We start from the raw sequence: 17,294 nt of genomic DNA, 5'->3' as shown, positions 1-17,294 counted from the left end.
ACAGGCCTCGCACCGTCGAGATCAATGCAGCGACCGCGGTCGCGCCCTCTCCATTTATGCTTCGACGATGCGCATTTTCGCCTTGTGTCTTTGCATGTGGAGCACTGGCGCTTTCGCTGTTGCAGAACAGGTGTCGCTCCGTCCGATGAAGCGTCTCTACCCAAGCCGTATCCTAGTAATAACAATCACCTAGGCACAGCCACAATCTCTGGCTTAGGAATAATTATATATCTAAGTATAATAATTACAGCTAAATCAAAGGTTAACCAAATGAAACCAGGACTTAACCAGGCTAAACCAAGCTTTCATTTTGCATATCCAGTGTTAGCCGAGCTAAGCAGCAGCCAAATTTTCTCTCCTCGTTTTTCTCTTTTTTGTGATTTGCCTTTTTATGTTTTGTTATTTCTGTTTTTTCGTTTGTTCTTTCCCTACCAACATATATGAACGGACTGCTTTGCCGCGATATTTTACTATAGCCCTTGAAAATGGTCGGTGCGCCGATCGCAATTGTTACATAAGTAAACCATTCTACCGTGAAGTTGTGCATATCATATATATATATATATATATATATATATATATATATATATATATATATATATATATATATATATATATATATATATATATATATATGTGTGTGTGTGTGTGTGTGTGTGCGTCACATGTAATGCAACAACACTGCAGCCACAGTCGGTTTACCGGAAGCGTACCACACACAGTGTCAATAGAGCATAGCAGCTGCAACAGAGGAGTGTAACTCCCACCTGCAGGAAGTAGCGCTATGAGCTGTTTATTCCGATCCCCAGTTTTCTTCAGCACGCAGTATTTCTGATCTAGACCTCGACCGTTAAAGGCTGAAATTTGAAAATAATGGCAACGTTTCTGCAAACGACTACGTTCTGCATAGCTGCTATCTATATTCCCACGCTAGTTCTTGGAGCTATGAGGTTAAATATTGCCACCGCATTGCTCCCCAAAGAGACGGCCGTAGTAAGCACAGCAGCGGGTAGTATACGTGGTGCCATACGCATTGTTGCTGAAGGCAGAAAAGTGTATAGCTTCACCGGCATACCTTACGCTGAACCACCGCTCGGAGAATTACGGTACAAGAAACCACAGCCGCCAGCACCATGGGGTGATGAAGTGCTCGACGCTACGAAGACGCCACCATCTTGCATGCAAATCAACGTGTTCTCTCCAAGGTATCAGCTTTGGGTCCCCTATGGTGAGTCTGAAATTCTTTAGATGTAGTTTCGTATTTTTTTTCAACCTTAAATTACTTAATCTCGATGGCTTCATGGTGCCTCGCTGGAATTTTCACTTTTAAAAACACAGAAACTAGTTGCAGTTACAAGTGTTGTTTGTACGACAGTCGACGATACCTGCCAATTTTGCGGCACGTACACTGCTCTCAAACTCAATGAGATTTTGTAACAATAAAAGTTATTAAATGATATTAAAAAGTGATGAAGCATTTATATACACTTCCAGTCAACCCTATCAGCCATATTGGTTACTGAGCGACAACAAGAACACGCTCGGTTCACCGCATAGGAACACGCATGCATGCTGTTTTCGCCCTTGTTATGTGAGGTCCTCCCAGTGCTCTCCGCACCAATGAGAGAAGCAATGGATCCATGGTAACACAAGACAACAACCTACGGCTGCACTTTTAGCGGTGGCCTCAAGAAATTTAGCGAATGATAAGCATGCTGACATGGTGGGTGAAGACTGGGGGCTGCTCCTACCATGCAACAATTGCATTTACCTTATGTGTGATTTTCTTGCGTCTGTCTCGGGCACCACGTATTATTTGCATCTCCCTGCACCCCCACCTGCAAACCGCTTCTGTCAATTTATGCTTCGGTATCACATGAAGCTGTCGCAAGCTTTTCTACAGCTATTCCCTTAAGCTGTCCTTGAATTTAAAAAAATATATATATCTGCTTTCCCTATCACCACACCTTTCTTCATTCGGAGGCACTACTCTTGTAATACGTTAGCGTATGAATTTCTATTTTCTTATTAAAAATATATTAGCCTTGCTTAAGCATTATATGTGGGTAAACAACCGTCATTTTCTAAGAAGCGTATGGTAGCCATTTTATAGCGAAAGTTCTTGCGTATAATTTACAATACGCGATGAGGATACGGGCATGCTTTACGACTACGGATGATACAACCAAACTGCGGAAAAACTACAAAAATATCAGTCACTGGAGAGACCTAGCAGCACGCTACATTAAAAATGGAGTATATTTCTCGCTGCTCCATCTAGTACAAGTTTCTTTAAAATACGGTGAAACATTCTTGATTGACTAATTGATAAGTTTGATTCCGAGCCCTGATCATTTGTGGATCTCGTTTATTGGTGAGTTTTCCGTTGCCTAGTTTTTAGCATCTTCATGCAAGCCAAATATGTGAATTCTTCTTCCTCACCTGAGATACTTTTGATGCTGCTGTTTTTATAACCTCTTGGAACATGGCAGGCCCCTCATTATCCTTATTCTAATGATACCGGTAATGTTGCTCTCAAGCGGTATTGTCAAGAATATAGCAAATTTCTTAATACAGTTTATTGCTTTGCGAGTCAACAAATAATTGCTATCCCTGTACCAAGAAGCTGTAGATGCATCCTGTATCACATATAATACAGCAACTAGTTGTTGCCTTACAAAAAACTTTTTTTCTAAGCTTTAAAGAAACCCTGTGAAACACAGAAAAGCGCCGCCCGACCTTTCCCGCGGCACTTTTCACGCGCTGTTGCGGACTCCTTTGAAGTTTTGAAAAAACTTTCATGTAGCACGTAATGAGCAACAGAAAGGTATATAGGGAATTTTCCATGATGGCCTACACTTTTCTCATTGGAAATGTTGCTCTGAATATAATATTTCGGAAGGTAATTTTTAATAAATAACTATGTAAGTGGGCGAATTACAAAGAAAGTCTAACTTGGCCCAACTGATGGCACGAGACGTTGCCGTGATCCTGTACGTGACCCGTGACCCTCTGTGGCCCTCACATATATTTAAATTTTGGCGCAAATTACGTTCCGCACATTGTATATCGCACTTTGGTATGAATGTTTATTACCAGGCATAATGTAAACCGGTAGGACATATAGGGCGAATGGAGGCGGCCCGAAGATCGCACGTGATGTACATACGCACGGAAATGAGCTCAGGTAAAGTCGCACGGTTTTCATAATCTCGTAGTCGTTATTCCAGTGGCGTCATTCCATATCCCCCTTTCTGCTGGGACCATTCCTTCGTTGTCATGCCATCGTCATCGTTCTGATATCTTCACTTTGTTTACGTCAGTGCGTTGAGATTTCGGCGTCACCAGGACAACATCATCACTAGCGCTCCTTCGTTGTAATTTCACCGTCTTCATGCCCTTCGCATCACGCCGCCGTAAGCAGAATACCGTAACTCTACCCTGACTATTTACATCCCACCGTCGTCTTGATACCGACATCTTCATGCATTGGTGCTTATACCGTCTTTGTAGGTCGTCGCACTCGTTCCACAGTCGTCAGTCCGGCTTCACGACCGAATTGTGTTCACGTTTTCGACGTAATAGCAATGTCTTCATGCCACCGCCGTAATTCGACAATCGTCACTCTATTGTCTTCACGCCCTCGTCGCCATTTCATCATCGTCATTCCTCCTTCGTGAAACTTCGTCCTACTTTCTTCATGCCGACACGCTCGTTCAGCCGTCGTCGTTCTATCGCACTTGTTGCGGTGTCATCGTGACATCGTCGTAGTATACTCTTCGTGCAGTCGTTTTCATTCTATTGGCGCTAGGCCTTTATTGCAATGCCGTCATCCTCGTGCAGTAGTCACCATCCTGCTGCCGTTATGCCGTCGGCATTTTAAGTTTGCCGCCATGTCACTGTGGTGATGCAGTCGCCATCACAGCGCCGTCTTCACATTATCCTCGTTATTCAAGAATGGTCATGCCATTGTAATGTCAGCGTGTCATATTTTGGTCAGAATTTCCTATGCAGTAGTGTCCAGGTCGAGCCGATTACTTCAAGACGCAAACTGCTTATCACGCTATCCAGTGGACGAACAACCCGCTGACCCTGACCCCGTTGCCGACGCTTGTGCATTCTCCGTCTCTCAGCTGCTGCACGTTGCCGACGAGTAACGCTGTGATGCCACCTTGTGCGTCATCAATAATGGCTTAGAATCTTTGCCTTCTGATTCGTCCCCTCACCTGTTTGTTCTCGTGGGTGGTGTATTATACCGCCACAATGTATGTCTCGATGGTCCTGCCCTACTCCCCGTCATTCCTAAGCACGTCCGCTCAGCTGTTCTCCACGAACTTCACGATTTACCAAAGGCAGGTCACCTTGGCGTCTCCCGCACCTACGACCGGACTCGTCGACGCTTCTTTTGACCAGGCCTTGCCCGCTCTGTCCGGAAATAGGCTGCGGAATTTGAGAAATGCCAGCGGCGAAAAATACCGTCGACGCTCCCTAACGGGTGCCTTCTACCGCTCGATATTCCTTCGGAGCCGTTCTATCGCGTTGGCTTTGATTTGCTTGGCCCTTTCCCTCTATCCACGTCTGGCAACAAATAGGTCGCTGTGGCAACATATTGCGCCACGCGCTACGCCATCACCAGAAGGCTTCCAACAAGCTGCGCCAGAGAAGTCACCAATTTTCTTTTACGCGACGTGATTCTGCAAAATGGTGCTTCACACCAACTGCTCACTGACCATGGTCGGACATTTCTTTCTAAAGTCATCGCCACTATCCTGCAGTCCTACTCAACCAAGCGCACACTGACTACGTGTTACCATCAAGACTAATGGCCTCACGGAGCGTTTGAATGACACCTTAACAGACATCCTTGCGAAGTATGTCTCGTCCGACCATACTGATTGCTGCCTTGCCCTACCCTATGTCACTTCTGCGCATAATTCTTAGCGTCACGATACTGCCGGGTATTCCCCGTTACTTCTGTTTGGCCGAGAACCCCCATTGCCGCTGGACGCATCCCTTCCATCCGCCGTAGCAGAGACCAGAGAGTATGCACTCGACGCCGTCACCAGGGCAGCCCAAGCACGGGAAATTACCCACGCTCGTCTCCTGAACTTCCAAGAGAAGCAACGGCGTTTGTACGCCCGCCAAGACAGATACGTCCACTTTTGGTCTGAATCTCTGGTACTCGTGTGGTCCCCGACTCGTCCCGTTGGCCTGTCAGAAAAACTCCTGTCTCGATACTCAGGCCTGCATCGAGTGCTGCGTACCGTGACTGCAGTTACGTACGAAATTGTCCCAGTCGGTACCAGTGCCTCGTCGGCCCCGAATTCCAGTGACGTTGTGCATGTCTCACGCCTCAAGCCATATTATCCTCCTGTTACCACCGACATTTACGCGCACCGGGACGGTGCTTCTGCCGCCGGGGGTGACTGATACATGCATATTGCGTGGTTCTCGTGGACGATGCACGCGGGCGCCCCGATGAAGAGAACGAAGGTACTCTGGCTCTTGAGCTGTCGGCCGAGCTGGCCAGCGCTGCAGTTATTCCTTGTAAATGCACTTTGTAAATAGTCTCCAGTTCATAATCCTTCGTTCGCGTAACACTTTGCTCGCTGTCCCTGTTGGATTGTTCGTGTAACTTTACTAGCGTAAGAATACGGGCCCGGATCTGTACGCTTCCGCGGGCACTGAAGCATTTTAATCATATACTAAGCAAACGTGGAGCAAAGAGCACATGCCTAATTTGCGTGGCAGTACTAGGAGCCTGCCTGCATTCAGGACGTACCTGTTATTGACTAAGTATCGGATGTCCGTGGGTAATATAAAAATAAATATGACACTTCACCGGAAATTTCCTATTCCTACTTGCAGACAGACCGAAGAGCGAGGACTGCCTCTACCTTAACATATGGACACCGAAGGTGGACTCCTCAGCCCACCTACCAGTGATGGCATGGCTACACGGGGGAGGATTTCAAGTTGGTTCGGCTGCAATGTGGCTTGATGACGGCGGCAATTTGGCTGCCCTCGGGCAGGTCGTCGTGGTGACCATTGCCTACAGGTGGCCCGAAAAATATAACAATAACCTTATAATTGGAATGAAACATTTCCTGCCTTCGAGCATTCACGGCGTGACGATGACACAGAAGTGCACCGCTCTGTGAAGAGCGAATTTATTGGTATATTTGATTATGAAAAATAACTGCACAACTGTGTAAGTATTTTCCTGTCGCACGGAAGAGCACGAAAGGCCGTGTATTTGTTAGAAAAAAAAAGTAGAGGACTTCATTATCTGTGAGCTAAGCTGAAAGTTATTGTCTCCGATGTATCGTTGGAATATCAGCCTTCTAAACTCAACCTTGTGTTTCGCATAACTTAAACTAAACCTTAAAAATTGACCTGTACACATTACTCAACCTACGGTAATGGCACAACGTTCGTGGTCGTCTTCAGTATTGAGACTTTTTTGAGAAATGCGGTTGGTTGGTAACTTGTTAAGTTAAATTATGCAGGGCGAATAAATATTTGCTTTACGACACATCGCTTTGTAGAGATTGTAGAACCTGCAGAGAAGCAACCGATGAAGTCGATTCGACAGTGTTATCTTCCGCTTCAACCTTTTTCGAAGCTCTGTAAAGTGTCCAAAAAATATCGATAAAATGGACGTCACCGTGTGTTTGTGTGCATCTGTATTGCAGCACTCCGAACTATTTGGAACGTTCTTCCGCGCCCGCCAATCTTTTGCTACTTTCGTAACACGGGATCTCACCTGCGATATCAATATTCACACGTAGGCGCTGATGCGGACGCCATGCCCGATTTCTTTAATCTGTTTTGATGGGTTTGCGGGCCTTGTTCATTAGAAGAACTGTTGAGAAGACAGTAATTCAGAAGTGAGCAATTGACCGGTGATATAATGTTTATTATATTTTGCGTAGTTCGTCATTAGCTCTGAAGAATAGCTCACGAAGAAGATAACTATATCGAATCAAGTTGATTGGGGTTCTCACAGCCTACCTTCCAACATTTAGGATGCGACTTCTGCCTTAAACATTGTTTTTTAAGGTTCACTAAATTACCGTAAGTTTTCTATTAAGTATTAGTATTCAAAAGCTATCTGAGTAACTCTTGGTGGCTACCAACAATATGCCGTTGCTTTCACTTGTATTCGGTGTAGCACCAGGGGCGTAGCCAAGGGGGTCCAATGGGGCTTCAGCCCCCCCCCCCCTTCTCCGAAAACTTTTTCTAGCTGTCATGCACCACCCGGCCAAAACAACCCCTGGCCCCGGAAATCGTTCTGGAATTATTGCCGTGAATGCCTTTTTCACGCTCGAAAAGACATCTCAGCGTCTACATTGCGAACTGGGGCTGGATGTTCCGGGAACGCCCATGCACCGGCAGTCACATTACGCCAAGGAGCCCCATCGGAACACAAGCTTTCAAGGGCGTTTTCATTGCGATAGGGCTTCTCACGGCATCTCGCGGAGGCTGCCGAATCTACGGAGCTCATGAATTTCAATATCGTAACTTCATGGGTACAAAAATTTTATAGACTTTTGAAGAGAAAGGTGCCTTGACATCTCTAAAGTCGTATATCGGAATATAAAAAAAACAAGTCAAATCAACGCACTATCAGACAAGTTGACGAAGCGTGAGACGAAGTGTTCTGGTGCTTCATTTTTGCCGTCATACCACAGAAAAAAAATATAATTTGTTTCCCTTACGCCAACGCATCTATGGGAAGACACGAAAGCCAACAAAGATAACTACGTCCTTAGTTGTTTCTCTGCTTTGACTTTGATTCGCGAGGAAACATTAGGGCTCTTAAATTTTTTTTGTTCTTGCTACCCGCGGGCTGCCAGAGCCAGCCAGAGCACAAGTGTGTTTCTCGTGTTGCCCCGACCACCGCGCAGCGCACATCGATGCGCGTTCGTTTTTCTCTGGCCAAGTGTAATTTCGCCTGGCAAAGTTTTGGACGCTCTGTGGCTAGCGGACGCGAAAAAGAAACAATGGTCGCGCGCCGCCATCACTACGGAGACTCGACGGATTGCAACGTGTACGCTTGAGCGCAACCTCTCCTGAAAAGTTTGTCTCGCTGGTATAGGATACCGAGCAGTATGCGTATTGTTCTCTGTGGACCAAGCGCCTCACGTATTCGTCGAAATTCCATCGGTAGCCGCATTGGGTGCCTAAATTATGCATTCGATTGTGGCCAACATGCTTTCCTTTTCTTCATTTCAATGCCCGCGCCCCACAAAAGAAAAAGAAGACATTGTTGCGTCGCAGCAAAATGTCGCATGATGAACGTTTGATTTTGTTACTTCTTTTTATTTTGCGGAAAGTAGCGGGCAGAGGGGCGCTTGCTTCAGTGGCCATATACTCTTACTATATTATTGCGTTAGTAATTACATGGACACTCTATAACCATCCCTGCCGGTGCCGTCAACGTCATGTCCCGTTTAAAGTCCGAGGCGATAACATCGTTACCGGGCGTCGCATGCTGTGAGTGCGAGTAAAAGCAAAGGGGGGGGGGATTGCATGTGTGAGCCAGCGATGGTGGCTCAGTCTTCTGTGCGCAAGAGCGAACAGCGGGGAGGAGCGCTCCATCTCCTGTCGCGAGCGATAAATAAGGTGGAGTGGAGAGTCAGTGATCTGTGAATCTGTGGTTGCGCAACATGTTTATTTGCCTTGTTTGACGCAATATATACAGTGACTTCTTTATATATGTGAAATTATTGGATTCTTATACATATATTTAAATAGCTTGTTCGGGGGTTTTGTATATGCGCACAGCGGACTTTGTTTCCAGTGACACATTTCTGCCCTTTATCATGGTGCATGTTCGCATTTGTATATTTTGTTATTTATTCGCATTTATAATGTACGAGGACGACTCAAATGAAAGTGAGTTTACCCACCCCGCGCAATAATGGTTCGGTTCATTATCTGCGAGGCACGCGCGTAGTACACAGGCATCTCTAATTTACGAGAGTGTCACGCAGATGTGTGGATAAAAGTTTTGTAATGATATCATACAGCGCGTAGAACATGGTTGCGTGTCATAATGGAAGATCCGAAAGTTGAACAGCGTGGTGTCGTTAGGTATTTGACAGCTGAAGGTGCTTCCCAAAAAGGAATTTGTAGCCGTATGACTGCCTTTTATGTTGAGCATTACCTTTGATTGGCCACTGTGAAGCGTTGGAGCAAATGCTTCTAAGAAGTACGTGAAAGTTGGAAACAAGATCCAAGGCCGGACAAAAGCCACTGTGCAATCACCCTTAACGCGATTGAAAAGGTTGACACAATTAGAAAAGAACCTAGGATAAGCATCGGTGAACAGGTAGAGCATGTGGACATGAGTCACGGTTCGGTTCACACCATAATTCATGAACACCTCGGTTGTCATTTCTTGTGCGCGCAATTGGTGTCAAGATTTAGAAGCACCGCCGGAAGACGGAGAGTTTCGGCGCTGCCTTTACTCATCGAATGCTGTATCGCAATGAGGGTGACGGCTTCTTATCAGCAATTGTTAACGGGGACGACTCGTTGTTCCCCTACTACAAGCCTGAAACTCGCCGGCAAAGCTCGCTGTGGAAACATTCGAATTCACCACCGCTAAAGAAAGCAAAGGCCGTACTTTCTGTAGCAAAGGTGTTGTTGACTTTTTTTTTCGATTGTCAGGGGTCATTCAATACACTTGTATACATCCATTCATCCATCCATCCATCAGGGGTCATTACTGATCGAATTTGCTAAACCTGGAGCGATAATCAATCGTTGCCGATATTGTGAAACGCCGGATTGGCCACGTGTCGCGGTCAAGAACAAAGAACGCGGAAAATGAAGGAATGGGGCCATCTTGCTCCAAGACTACGCCCGTCCCCATGTCGCTGATGTGGTTAACAGAAAACTGGCAAATGGTGCAACAAACACCATATAGACAAGACATTTCGCCTTGCGACTTCCACATTTTGGGGCACTTTAAAAACAGCTCAAGGAAACTAGATTCATGTCGGGCGATGACTTGGAAGAGTCAGTTACAGAATTTTTGAAGCAGCAACCTAAGGAGGTTTTTGAGACGGGAATCACGCGACTCCTTAGTCAGTGGTACCAATGTGTAAATGCTCGTGGAGACTACGTTTAAATAAAGTACCCAGTTTGTCATATATTCGCATTGACTCACTTTCATTTGACTCGACTTCGTATATTTTTGCAGATATCCTGCTTTTTATATGTGTGCTCTGTTGCGACTTTAATTTCCGTGCGAATACTCAGAATACAGGACCGGTGACAGCTGCTCCTGCGCAATACATTGTAACAAGGGACAGCGTCATTGAGATTTTTACCTGGCCGTTGTATATGCCCAAAAATGCGTTCTTTAATGACAATGTTTCATTAGAACATTTCCCCTCAACTTGTTCATTTCATGGCCTTTACATCTTTCATATCAGTGGAATGCACTTCTTTGCTGGTTTCAAATTGATATAGTTCTAGAGTCCGTGTCATATTTTACTTACTTAATAAATAGACAGAAAACATGGAAGCATTGAGGTCATTTATTTCGGGTACAATTTTGAAGACATATGATTATATTCGTTTATAAAAAACATTTAACTTGTATTGACAGTGCGTAGCGTTCCAGAATTTGTTTGCAGCATCTTTGGCAATGGCAACGCATTTATTATTCGTGTATGTGATGCCTCAAAAAATTCCACATGGAGGAGGCCGAGCTGAAACGTTTAGCCCTAACGCTCCTCCCCCCCCCCCCGAACGAAATTTCTGGCTACGCCACTGTGTAGCAACCGATTTTTAGAATTTGGTTCGTGTGAGGGAAACATGCGGCATATATCGTGACATGACGTCTCATACTTAGCAGAAATATCCCCTATATTCTTCTTGGAATCACTGCTTTCAAATTTTTTGTCAAGGTTTAGGTAATTCTCCTCACTGTGCAATGTTGTTCCCTCTTTCTGCACGATTTCTATTGTAACAGGGAACTGCAAAGTACAGGATGCAAAAATACCTACAAATTGTAAAGGAAACACCAAGCCACATAATGTGAGGCGGACCAATGCATATATTTATTGGTAGTGACTTGGATAGTGTGGCTAGGAGGCCAAGTCTTCATGTAATGAATTGTACAAACTCTGGTAAAAATGTTCGCGTAACCATAAATATATCACACTAAGTTTGTGCAATTCAGAAAATTTGAATTGCTTGATATATGACTGACTGCAAAAAGGATACGTAATGCGTTTAGTAGCCATCGGGCGAGACATAGCTCTGCTATGTTATACGCTCAGTTTGCTTCCGCTTCGTTCTTTTGCAAAGCTGCGTAAATTGCGCTCGTATTGCTGGTAACCAGACGAGCGGAACATGGAACATTTCTTTTTATTAGGTGCTTTTTGTAACTGACAGAGAAGTCGTATATGTCCATTTTTTACAGGCTTTTGCTATATTTTTCTTTGTATCGCAGGCTGCAGTCGTACGGCTTCCTGTATGATGGAACAGAAAGCGCTCCAGGTAACCAAGCTTTTCATGACCAGTTATTGGCACTGAAGTGGATACAAGACAACATAGAGGTATTTGGAGGTGACCCACATTCCGTCACCTTGTTCGGATGGAGCGCTGGCGGCATATCAGTCGGTTTTCACCTTCTATCTCCAGGAAGTCAGAATCTTTTCAGGAGAGCGATTATTCAAAGTGCCGGTGTTACAAACAGTGATCGTGCACGAAGCACGTCGACGATGCTGGATTATACAAAACAATTCGCAAGGAAACTGGGTTGCTACAACGCAAGTTCTGACGGAAACTTTTCCTCAGAGAGCATAGCTTGCCTGCGAGGTCTCAACGCAACACTGGTCGCGTCAGTTGAACAGACTTTTGTAGATGAAGGGAGCGGTATGTTCGAGCCCATTTACGGAGATGATTTCCTGCCTACAAGAAACAGCGAAGCTTCCTTCCCAGGAGACAAAGACGTTATGATTGGCTACGTGGCAAATGAAGGAAGTATGTTGATTTACTCTGCCTTCAGAGACACTTTCTCTCTTGTACTGCCACCACGAAATATCAACAAGGCTGAAATGATTCACTACTTGGGGAACCTCTATAGTAAGCTACCTCTTTCGGATGTGTTGAAGCTTCAAAGCAAGTACATGGACAACATCTCGGACTTTGACTATGACCGACTGCGCGAAGCCTTCGTTGAAACGAAAAGTGACACCCGTGTGATTTGCGGTACATTTATCACGGCTTCCAAACTGTCCAATGCAACGGCCACTGAGAACACTGACAATGGTGTTTACGTTTACGAAATGGACTACGTGTCTCGCTGCAACAAAAGACGTCCGTGGTTTGGTATGACTCACGGGGACGAGATACCCCTTGAGTTTGGGAGACCCTTTGATGCCGACTACGGTTGCTTGGCTGACATTCCATTCAGTAGGAAAGTCGTCAACGTATGGACCAACTTTGCTAAGGGAAGGTGAGGCGCTCTCTTATAGAGACATTCAGTATACTCAGAGGTTCTCTAGACAAAACTTATTATGAAGTCAATTACCAGTCTGTGCTCACTCAGGAAGTTCCTCTTATATAGGGATATTTTTGCAGCGAAGCTGTTAGACTTTAGTTGTTCGGGATTTTTCATGTCTCGCCAAATAACAAAATTATTCGAAAAAAATGAACCATAAAAAGCGCACGCCTCCTTTGTTCTTCACCAAATAAAATTGAAACGAGAAAAGTGCCTAACTTTTTCGGAATCAGGCATACGGCACACACCGCAGTATTCATTTCAATAAATGACAAAACAAGCGTCAAAGCCGCATGATGGATGATAAGATGCCTGTGATCAACGCGAGGCACGTTTCTTCTCGCCGCGCGTGTCTCCCGGTAAAGATCACGGTTGCATAAGCTGTGGCGGTGGGAAAGGGTCAACAGCAACGTGCGAATCAGTGAATGATGCCACCAAACTTGATATATAGAAGGAAAACCTGCCTAGCAACTCGTTCAGTTCATTGGAAGACTGCTATGGGCACCCAACGCAAAGTTGAGACTCCGGAAGAGTAGCTGGAATACGGTAAGCGTCCACGTGTGCGAAATCGTAATTCCGCAACAACGGTGTCGTGCTATGTCTAGGCAGAACATTAAAGTGTTTCTTATCCCAGTGGACGGCATTTGACCGGTTTTCTAACAGTTTCGCTGGCCATTCACTTTAGCAGGGTCGCGATGGCGAGTCAATTTTTTTTACCTCACACTACCGCGTTATTGCACCATAAAAGAGGAGAGTTCAATCACGTGACGCAAGGCTTCCTTTTCCGCAACACTACCAGATAGCGTTGCCCTACGCGCAAGACGATGAGCCTAACTCAGCGTCTGCGACAACATTGTCTTGGATATTTCGCCGCGGCCGCTACTGTGACGCCTCACCTTTCACTTATTGAGCTGGAGGCGTCGAGAAACGTTTACCATCACTTAGCGTGAAATTATGTTCAGTGGTCGGCGTAATATCTTTTCATGGGAGCGCCGGTGGCGTCAGCTCAATAGCCCCGCTGACTGGTGCTCGGCTGTGCCAGTGTAAATAATAAAGCCGACGAGCACTGACGCATCTAAGAAGAGTGTTATATGTTTAAAGCAGAACTCTATAATATGTACTTCACGGTGAAATGCTGCGGAGGAAGCACGGCCTCCAGACTCTGCCGCTCGTCGACAATCGTGTTCCAGAGTGTAAACGCCTAGCCTGCAACAGAGCCGCATGGCTAAACGTTCGCGTTACCCATTCGTAACTATCGTGTCAATTTTTGGCGTTCAGTTAATCCATTCATCATAACTCGTCTTCAAAAGTCGTGGTATGGGCTACATGCGGTAATATATATATATATATATTTGCAGGAAAGAGACGACGAACTTTTTGGGAGACTTCTTTTTCTTACTTAACGTTTTCGGCTGGTGGACCAGCCTTCGTCAGAGTACAGTAACGGTTACTGTACTGTAACCGTTGGTTACTGTACTCTGACGAAGGCTGGTCCACCAGCCGAAAACGTTAAGTAAGAAAAAGAAGTCTCCCAAAAAGTTCGTCGTCTCTTTCCTGCGTATATATATATATATATATATATATATATATATATATATATATATATATATATCCAGCCTCTACAGCTTTTTGCGCCCATACTACAATACAATCTTCATAGGGAGCAATGTTATGATTTTAGCAGAAGGGTTGAAATCCGGGTGAGTTGGTACATAGGTGACGGGAAAAAAACTATTTACAAAAGACAATCTTTTCGTCTTTTGTCTTTTCTGACTGGCTTTTTCCTTAAACAATGATTTTAGAACTCTGCAGTCAGAGCCAGGCTAAAGAGTGCGTAAGACATTCAGATGAAAGGAAGCACCTTTGTTGTTTGCGGATTTTCCACTGCAGATTACTTGTGCGAGTGCACCCAACAGTTTAAATAGAGAGGAAATCAAACATCAATCATGTGAAGAGTTGGTTCCCAGCGTTACTTTTACGGGGGTACTGGACAGTAAATACATGTAGATGTGCCTTTCACCCTTGTAAGTATGGCGATGATGCGAACACATAAATGAAAGAAAAAGGCATGTCGTGTGCTAACAAATGGGATCTACAAAAATGTGCCGTCTAATGTTTCAAAATTTAATGTTTCCTTTGAAAACCTTGCAAGATGTTACACTTCTGCAACCAAAAAACAAATATTCGGTTTTCCTTTTTTGTCGCAATAGGTTGATTTCATAAGTACCATGTAATCAACCGACGATTTAATTTTCGTTTTCTAAGCTACGCTCTTCTAACATTCCCGAGCAATCACATTGTTTTATTTTTCATTCTTTGCAGAAAACCAGCCGGGCCATCTGGATCTGAGTGGCCGAAGTTTCAAGCAGTTACAATGAAATTTCTTAAGATCACTGCACAGAAAAGTGAAGTCTACAGCTTTGATCATGAAGCACGGTGTGCTTTCCTTAAAGATCTTCAACTGTATTAGACAGCCTACCTTTACTCAGAAATGAGTGTGCTCAATATTACGGCCACGAGAAAAGGTATTCCTCTCAAGTAAAAAACAATGCTGAGCACCTTTTGTGGTATTTCCTCCTGTATTTCTAATGTTGTCGATAGGGCCTGGATATTGTTGCGAAGCATAGTAAGCACGTGCTCTTCACGCTGGGCGGACATGGTTGAAATAAATATGATGCATATTACATAATATGCCGCAGCCGACAACCAAGTATTCACACTTGAGCATCAGACCTTCATGGCACGAGGCTTACTCAGGGAAAGTATGCTGATTAATTTCCATTCAAGGCTACGGTACAACTATTTGGTACAGAAGATCTTTACACAGGTGTTTCATGAATTGTTTCGCGTTGTCCTATGTCGCCGTGGCATATGACTGCTCTAATGCTCGGTTAAAACACGAAGCGTATAATGCGATGCCAAAAGAAGTGTTTGGATTACCCCAAATCGAGAGGACGTGGCACTGACAATAAAGCAAAATGCACGTGCCGTCTTTATTCAGAGCGAAATTGGCACATGCTCAATAAAGTATGATGAGCAAAATGTGCCAGCCAGTCCTCCACATTCAGTGCATCACGAGGTAAAGGAATTCCTTGTTATAACTACAGCATGGCAATCACTGCTGCCGAATCACCGCTGCAAAATCACCGCTACCGAAATTTTGAGAAACATCAATGTTGTTGTTACATATCAGCAAACGACAAATGAGTGTCGAAAATTTACAGAATATATGTTCCAGCTAATGCGCCCAAATCGGCGGCACCTTCTTCTGCGCCTTTCTTTAGGTGTTTGCATAATTATCTCTAGCAAACTGATCAATAACTACGTTGTTCCAGTAGTTTTAATACGCGCTCTTTTGCAAAGTCTCGCGTGCACTTTACATTTAGGTAGACGTAATAAAGAGAGTTGTCTGGAAAGAGAACAAAACGTTCTGACCATTACGTAGGGGTGTGCCCCAGCCAACAATAGCGTTTTGGCATGTTCCATCTCCAAACCACCCGAGGCACCACACAAACCAGCAAACTTGCTCTACTTTCATCGAAGTCCCGATTGCAGCCCTTGAGTCGAGCGAAAATATCATCCGTGGCTTTGAATTAGGCTTCCCTGTGGTTGGCCAACAAATTTTGCTTGGAATAACTGGAATAAACGCTTACATTTGTAGGTACCTTGTTTAAAAAAAATCGGAAAATTGTGATTTTGATTAATGTAAATTGTTTGTTTAAACTGTTCACTAAGTTTAACTACAGGGTTGTTAGTATCCACCGCATCCTTATGATGTTAAATTATTCAATTGAGAAAAATGTATAATGGTGCTGATTTATTTTCGCTTTACGCACTGCGCAAGTCAACAAACCACCGCAAATAAAGAGTAGCCTGCTAAATATTTAAAGCGCAATCGTATTAAGTATATACTTGAATAAGCGCCAAAAACAACCATTTCGAGAAATCAATAAAGGAAAAGAGGTCCAGACGTATGAGTGATTTATTTTATAGCAAGTTTAAGGTCCCTTCAAGGCGGATTTTTGCTGTCGCCATCATCGTTATGTTCCGTATTCAGTGCAAGAGCCTAGAGATCCAGCCTGTCTCGCACGCGGCACCCTGTGGATGCGAGGAAAAGTGGGCTAGGGGGAGCTGAGAGTAATGTTGTTGATGGTAGCTTGATGCCATCCTTCCGCCCGAGAGGCCAATACTAAACAAACGCGCTTGTTCTTCGTTAGCCCGGCCGTGATTGCGCAAGCCATCGCTGAGCGCATGCGCAATCCCCTGACCTATTGCGTACTTAATCTGTGGTGGGTGCAACAATTTGGTTAACCGAGATGGCTGGTGGCTTCGTATGCGTATCCTTCTTGCGCGTCTAGTTTTGATAGTCGCATAATAAAAGTGTTTGGAGGTGTGTTCACAGGAGACACATCGACGAAGCGTTCTCTCTCCGCTGCCGCCACTTTTCCTGAAGCCAGCGCTGTGACAGCGAGCGTTCGCGGTCACCGAGTGAGACCTGCGCATGTGTGCTTGTGCGCATGTCACGTTCATGACCTATAAAATATTTATAAGGCGAACGTTTACTGCAGTTTCTACGGCCGATAACATTACATACCTCACTTCATGCACTTGTTTAATACTTTGCTATCGCTATCAATACATACCCTTTGGAGATACTGCGATATGTATGAGTATAGGGTGCAAGAAAAAAACACAAATGGGAAGTTGCAAATAGAATAGAACGGGGCGGAAACATTGGCTTATCAGCAAAGATTCATCTAGCATTTAT

The 17,294-nt window shown here is 44.6% G+C and overlaps 1 protein-coding gene across 1 annotated transcript; it reads left to right on the top strand.

Moving 5' to 3' along the window:
* The first annotated feature begins 743 nt into the window (after nucleotides 1-743).
* Nucleotides 744-16,601, top strand: LOC142564873 (acetylcholinesterase-1-like). The gene is made up of 4 exons (XM_075676063.1): nucleotides 744-1,228; nucleotides 5,869-6,058; nucleotides 11,474-12,481; nucleotides 14,849-16,601. The coding sequence occupies exons 1-4, from the start codon at nucleotides 874-876 to the stop codon at nucleotides 14,994-14,996; spliced, it is 1,701 nt and encodes a 566-aa protein (XP_075532178.1). The 5' UTR covers nucleotides 744-873; the 3' UTR covers nucleotides 14,997-16,601.
* Nucleotides 16,602-17,294: the final 693 nt, after the last annotated feature.

This window comes from Dermacentor variabilis, chromosome 11 (genome assembly GCF_050947875.1).
Source record: "Dermacentor variabilis isolate Ectoservices chromosome 11, ASM5094787v1, whole genome shotgun sequence".
Classification (NCBI taxonomy): Eukaryota; Metazoa; Arthropoda; class Arachnida; order Ixodida; family Ixodidae; genus Dermacentor; species Dermacentor variabilis.
The sequence above is the reverse complement of the archived record's forward strand: the minus strand, read 5'-3'. Positions and strand labels throughout refer to the sequence as shown.

Bases quoted from the DNA above. Each gene is read 5' to 3' on its own strand.
- LOC142564873 (XM_075676063.1), top strand. From the start codon at position 874: ATGGCAACGTTTCTGCAAACGACTACGTTCTGCATAGCTGCTATCTAT. The intron at 1,229-5,868 runs GTGAGTCTGAAA...TCCTACTTGCAG, and splicing joins TCAGCTTTGGGTCCCCTATG to ACAGACCGAAGAGCGAGGAC. The intron at 12,482-14,848 runs GTGAGGCGCTCT...CATTCTTTGCAG, and splicing joins ACCAACTTTGCTAAGGGAAG to AAAACCAGCCGGGCCATCTG.